We start from the raw sequence: 6,029 nt of genomic DNA, 5'->3' as shown, positions 1-6,029 counted from the left end.
CATGACAAGCCACATGAGTAGAATCTAATTAAATGATATGCACTAGGAGTTGGAGGAGCCTTAATAATAGTATTATCATACTTACCTGAGAGCTGGTGATTCACTGGTGCAGATAAAGAGTAACTTACAAGCTAAGACAATTGTGAGTCCAGTATCACAATTGTCGGAAACAACTACAAGCAGGTATTGTAGGTGAATGTCACGGCAGGTACGTGCTTCTGCAAGCAGGTATTGCAGGGTAATATCGCGGCAGGTACGCGCTTCTACGAGCAGGTATCGTAGAAAGAGGATACAGCAGGTATGCGCCTCTACAGGGTTAACGTCTTCTATAGGCAGGTACGATAGGCTAGGATTGCAGCAGATATGCACTTCTACGAGCAGGTATCGTAAGATACGAGGATACAGCAGGTATGCACCTATACGGGGTTTCCGTCTTCTACAGACAGGTACTATAGGCTAGGATAGGTGTAATCAGGCTTACACCAGGATAATCATATCAGTCTATGATTATATTATCGAAGGAAGTTCTTAGATACTACCAGATACTTAGTCGTAAACGGGTAAAAATTAAAATAAGAAAGGGTTAAAACCTAAAACTATATTTATTGTAAAGACATAATGAAAGTGAAAGTAAAGTGAGTAAAAACTGATAATAATCGGCGCGCAGACCTTTATATAGATTCACGTCAGTGCTTATGCGCCGACGAGATGCGCATCCCTTCCATTAAAACAGAAATTGGAAAGGGAATATTAAATAATAATAATAATTAACATATGATTTAGCAGGTAATCACGGTAACATATGATAATGTATCTCGGGTGACAGTCTATTATCACGGTATGATAATGAGGTGTCTTCAACCTCTTTACAACCCTAAGCATGACGTGTCAGTATGCAATTCCATTTCAGCTCCTATTCTATACAGATTTAAAACAGGCCCGCATACTAATGCGGCCTTTAATGCGTTAAGTGCTTCTGTCTCTCTCGCACCAAAGTGAATCTGAACGCCTTTCTTTAACAGCTCAGTCAAGGGTCTAGCTATTAAAGAATACCTGGGTACAAACTTTCTAAAGTATCCTGTTAAACCCAAAAAACTCTGTACCTTCTTAATTGTGTTTGGGACCGGAAAATTACTTACAGCTAACGTTTTATGTTCCGAGGGCTTCACTGTACCTCCGGATACAATATGCCCAAGATACTCAACCGTAGTTTTTACAAACTGGCATTTTGACCATTTTATTATCAACCCATGTTTAGCTGCAACTTCTAAAACCGTCTGTAATCTTTTAACAGCTTCTTCCAAGGTCTTCGCAATGATAATTAAATCGTCCATGTAAATAACCAATATAGCATCTTTTATTATCGTTCGAACAATAGCATTTATGAATTGTTGAAAAACGGTAGGAGAGATAGACAATCCGAACGGAAGTTTCCGAAACCTAACTGTCCGTCGAGCGTTACAAAAGCTGTAAATTTTTGACATTCTTCCGCGACATCGATGTGAAAAAACCCGTTCTTTAGATCAACGGCTGTAAAATATATTCCTTCTTCTAACGCGTCTAGCTGATCTTCAATCAAAGGCAAAGGTGATAGCTGTCTCAAAATAATTCTATTTAATTTCCGACAATCCACGCAAAGCCGGGCTGACCCGTCTTTCTTCCGTACAAGAACGATTGGACTCGCGTACTCTGAATTCGAAGGACGGATAATGCCTTCCTCCATCCCCATATTTACGATATCGCTAACTTCCCGACGTTCCGACGGAGGCAACCGCCGTGGTCGCGAAACAATTGGCTCATCAGATCTTAACATTATTTTTGCTTTTATTCCGATATCTTCCGTTTTATCTAGTTTATAATTTGTTGTTATCTTAAGGATCTCTTCCCGATAATATTCTTCGGTAATGTGAGACAAATCTAGTTCGTCGGCTTTATCAATAACATTAATTTGGTGAATGTAAGATTCTCCCGATTCATCTACGTTAACATGATCGCCATTATCAATCTTTAAAAATGTAACGTCTCCATGCCGGACGCGGAGTTCAACTTGATCTAGAAAATCAGTACCCAGGAGAATAGGATGGTTTAATATAGCATCGGGTACGACATGATAAGTAACAATGTATACATCATTTTCTACAGTCATGCTGGTGGTAAACTCACCCATAGTTGCATTCATACCAGACGCCAAACCTTCGAAACATACCTGCGTTTCTCTGAGGGTCGGTGCCCCCAACCTCTCGTACTCACTCTTACAAATTGAAGTTAGGTCACTACCTGTGTCAACTAATGCTAGAGTCTTATAATCATTAATTGAAACAATTTCCTGATATTTTTCTTTCTTTGGCCGCGATATCACATACACATCTTTCGGCTTATTATTGTCTGGACACCCCGCTGCGATGTGCTCAAAACCATTGCACTTAAAACACTTTTTACCCTTTTGCGAATCGGGACACGCGGAACTTACGTGCTTATCACTCCCGCAATTATAGCAACGCTTCACTGCTACCGCGGTTGATTTCACTTCACTATTTTTCTTCTTGTTACTGTCGTCAGCTTTTCCAGATTTGTCACTCCGCTCCACTGCTTTGGTCTTCGTCTTTGCAGCTTCCTGTTTCATGCTTTCATACCGACTGAATCGTTCTTTCAGTTCCTGAATCGTCTGAGCTCCGTACAAGATTGACTTGTTTACAGCTTCATCGGGAATACCTTCGATTATATACTTGATAACTACACTCACTTCAAGATTGACTTGGGATGCGATCTGCAGCATCTTATACGCATAGGTCTGTAGCGTCTCGTCAGATTTCTTCTTCCGTTTCACGAGTTTCCGGTGCACTTGTATACTTTCTACGGTTTTCTCAAACTCTTCCTTCAGCGCCTTCTTCAACTTCGTCCATGTTCTGCTACAATTCTCGTTTTCCACGAATAAATTCGCGGAACCTTCTAACAGTCGCTTGCCATAAGCCACCTTTCGAACGTCACTCCATTTGCACAGTTCCGCCATCTCTTCGAACTTTTGGAGCCATCGTCGTACATCAGTGTGATCATCGCCACTGAACTTTTTCAGCGTACCTTCAACGTCCTTGAACGTTAACAGCACGTGCTGACTTCCTCGGGGCCGGCGAATGACCGGTGATCCTTGGGCGCCAGCTTCATCATTGTGTTCTGGAACCTGGAGTTGGTTCCGGTAATCGTTCCGCGTGGGAACAATCTCGACGTTTTCATCTTTATTTTCTTCTTCATCTTCATCGTCGTCGACGTTGCCATCTGCTTCGTCTTCTTCTTCTTCGTCTTGAACTCGTTCTCGTTCGACCGAAAGTGCAGCTTGCAGACGTTCCCATAGCTCACGCTTACGACCAATGGTTCGCAGGTGCCTCTGTCTGAGCTCCATCCTGAGCTCAGGAACCCTCATCCGCGCGAGTTGGCCCTCGTCCAACTCCATCGCGTTTGCACCTCGCGCAACATTGTCAATAACTTCATCAGCCATTATTTTCACGATGCACACTTATCAAATCGAACCGAACACTTCACGTCTTTAAACTTACTTCCCTCACAATCCGTCTTTCGTCTTAGTTTATTAAACTTTCATCTGCTTGTTAGCTGTAATCTCGGACGAGCCCCCAAAATGTAAAATATAGATTGTTAAATTACATTACTTAAAAGGAATTTCAGGACGAGGCAATATTTTTAAAAAGTATAATAATAGCTTTATTCTCGAGGAAAATAATACAACTGCTTGCCAGCCTGAATGGTGTTAGACTAACTTAAACTATCCCTTAAAATTACTTGGGCATCTCGGTCCCTTCTCACCCCCATCTCTCAACAGCATACTTCATGCACTCTTACTTTCACTTGCTCTCTCACTTGCACGTACGCTACAATATTTCTAACAATCTCACAGAGTAACTATATTTTGACATCTGGTGACAGCATGTCGAGTAATACTAGTTACTCACCTAATCCTTAAATTTACGACCACTTATCCTTAAATTTTAAAACGACTTAAAACGAATATTTTTACTAAAGTAGAAACAGAGAAAATATTAACAGCGAAATATTTTTCCTGCTCCTACATGTATATCGAATAACTTTTTTTCGTAAAGTAACATAACTTAGCCCGATTCTATGCTATCGTTTTGAAATCCGTTTCATTTGTAGAGTATTTGTTCTTTGTAAAAGTGTGTGAAACGATTTTGCTCTAACGCGATCTATGTCGATTGTTTTAGCTCCGAAAATCAATTTTTCATTTTTAGTAGATTTCATAAAAATCTAACTATCGTATTTGTCCTCATGATGGAATTTTTGAAAAATTTTGCTACCTCTAAACTCAGCTCGACGAGCCGAGTCAGGAAATGCATTCAGTTCAAAAGTTTATATATTTATATATATATATATTGTAACGGGTTTTTCACCACCGGGGATCTACCGGAGTGAAGTCCGAATACACTTACGATTTTTGGCAACCTTGTTCAAAATTAATTAAGTTGGGCGCCAGGTGATGTAACAATCACCAAATAAACAATTATCAAAAAATGTCGACTCAGGGTGGCGGATCGGGGAAAGGTCAGGCACTTAAGATTACGATAAATAATTGATCAGAATTAAACAAAATTAATTAATCGTATATTGAACACAGAATAATAAATTGATCGGTATCACAAATAAGGTTATCGGTTACAAAAAAAATATAAATGCCGTTGTCGGCTTGACTCGATATAAACAATATTATAAAAAAAATCGTAGTTGATCGAAACACACAATTAGTTCATTGCTCGGAGAAAACACAGTCGGTTGTCGAAATAAAATAAACTTATTTTATTTTTCACACAAAATACTTGACGAATGACGTCAGAGTATTGTAAACGTAAGACTCGACTGCGGTACGAATGAGACACGGATAATCCGGAATTCTCAGAATTACTCGATTGAAATAAAATAAAATATAAAATAATATTTTATTTCGGTAACGCGTTAACTTGCACGATCATATAATTTTTACGCGTAATTAACTATTTAATTGATTATTATTACGTACGCACTGCACTTATTTATTTATTATTGCACTCGTACACTTTGTTCAGATTCGGGCCGAGCTTCGGCTTGTTCACGTGTTCACTTAATCGGTTATTGTCGGTCGTAATTAATTGTCGCGAATTATTGTTCGTTGATCAAACTCGGATTGATCTTACATGTCGTAATTCAAATCGTTCATACGTCGGAATCGAGAATTGTTCAGAGTCGAATTGTTCAAATAAAATAAACGTGGCCGATCAGTACGGCGTCTATCCCGGATCTCTCTCGACAATCAATGCGTTGGATCGTTTGCTCGGTCAAAGTCGGAATTTTCGATGCTAGAGGTCACTAAAATTTGCTCACCGGATAATTATTTATTATTTCAAATAATTTTCAAACCACGGGTCGATGTCGAATTTTCCTCATGTTACAAAACCTCCCCCCAGACATTGACACGGGGTTTCGAGGTGTTTGGTCGGTTTGGTCGCGTTGATCGGCGGTTGTTCTTTGATGTCGTTGTTCGGTGCCCTTAACAAGTTGAACCTCGTAACCTGTTGAGTACTCGTTGCAGTTCTTCTGATTGGCTCGGTTCGTTGTTCTTCGGAAATCGGTTGATCGGTGGTTTTGACTTAATCTGATCACTTCCCGATCTTGACCAATAACGATTGCAGGTCCTACATGTCGGATTCGGGCCGTTTTCGGCACCACAGGACCAGCAGTAGCCGATTCGTCGAGGTTTCGGGCAGTCATGATGTCCATGACCTGTCTGTCGGCAATTGAAACACCTACCACGTAATTTATCTTCGATGATCGGTGCTAAGTCGACTCGTCGGGTTCCATCGTTGACAATTTTTGTCGGAGTCACGGTGGCGATCTGTGCGGTCAGTCCTTGTCGGTTTTCCGGGGCCGGTTTCGGCGGTATTGTGGATGGCGTTGTTCTGTCCGACTCACTGGGTTCACGGTTGTTGAACTCATCAGCGAGTTCTCTTCGGTTGTTGTTCTTTTTCTTC

The 6,029-nt window shown here is 40.6% G+C and overlaps 1 protein-coding gene across 1 annotated transcript; it reads right to left on the bottom strand.

The window, feature by feature from the left end:
- Positions 1-1,381: 1,381 nt before the first annotated feature.
- Positions 1,382-3,493, bottom strand: LOC130665940 (uncharacterized). Its single transcript, XM_057466569.1, has one exon. The coding sequence runs from the start codon at positions 3,491-3,493 to the stop codon at positions 1,382-1,384; it is 2,112 nt and encodes a 703-aa protein (XP_057322552.1).
- Positions 3,494-6,029: the final 2,536 nt, after the last annotated feature.

The sequence above is a fragment of the Microplitis mediator genome, chromosome 3 (genome assembly GCF_029852145.1).
Source record: "Microplitis mediator isolate UGA2020A chromosome 3, iyMicMedi2.1, whole genome shotgun sequence".
NCBI lineage: Eukaryota > Metazoa > Arthropoda > Insecta > Hymenoptera > Braconidae > Microplitis > Microplitis mediator.
The sequence above is the reverse complement of the archived record's forward strand: the minus strand, read 5'-3'. Positions and strand labels throughout refer to the sequence as shown.

What these genes read in the sequence shown, in the direction of transcription:
- LOC130665940 (XM_057466569.1), bottom strand. Translation starts at nt 3,493, where the DNA reads ATGGCTGATGAAGTTATTGACAATGTTGCGCGAGGTGCAAACGCGATG.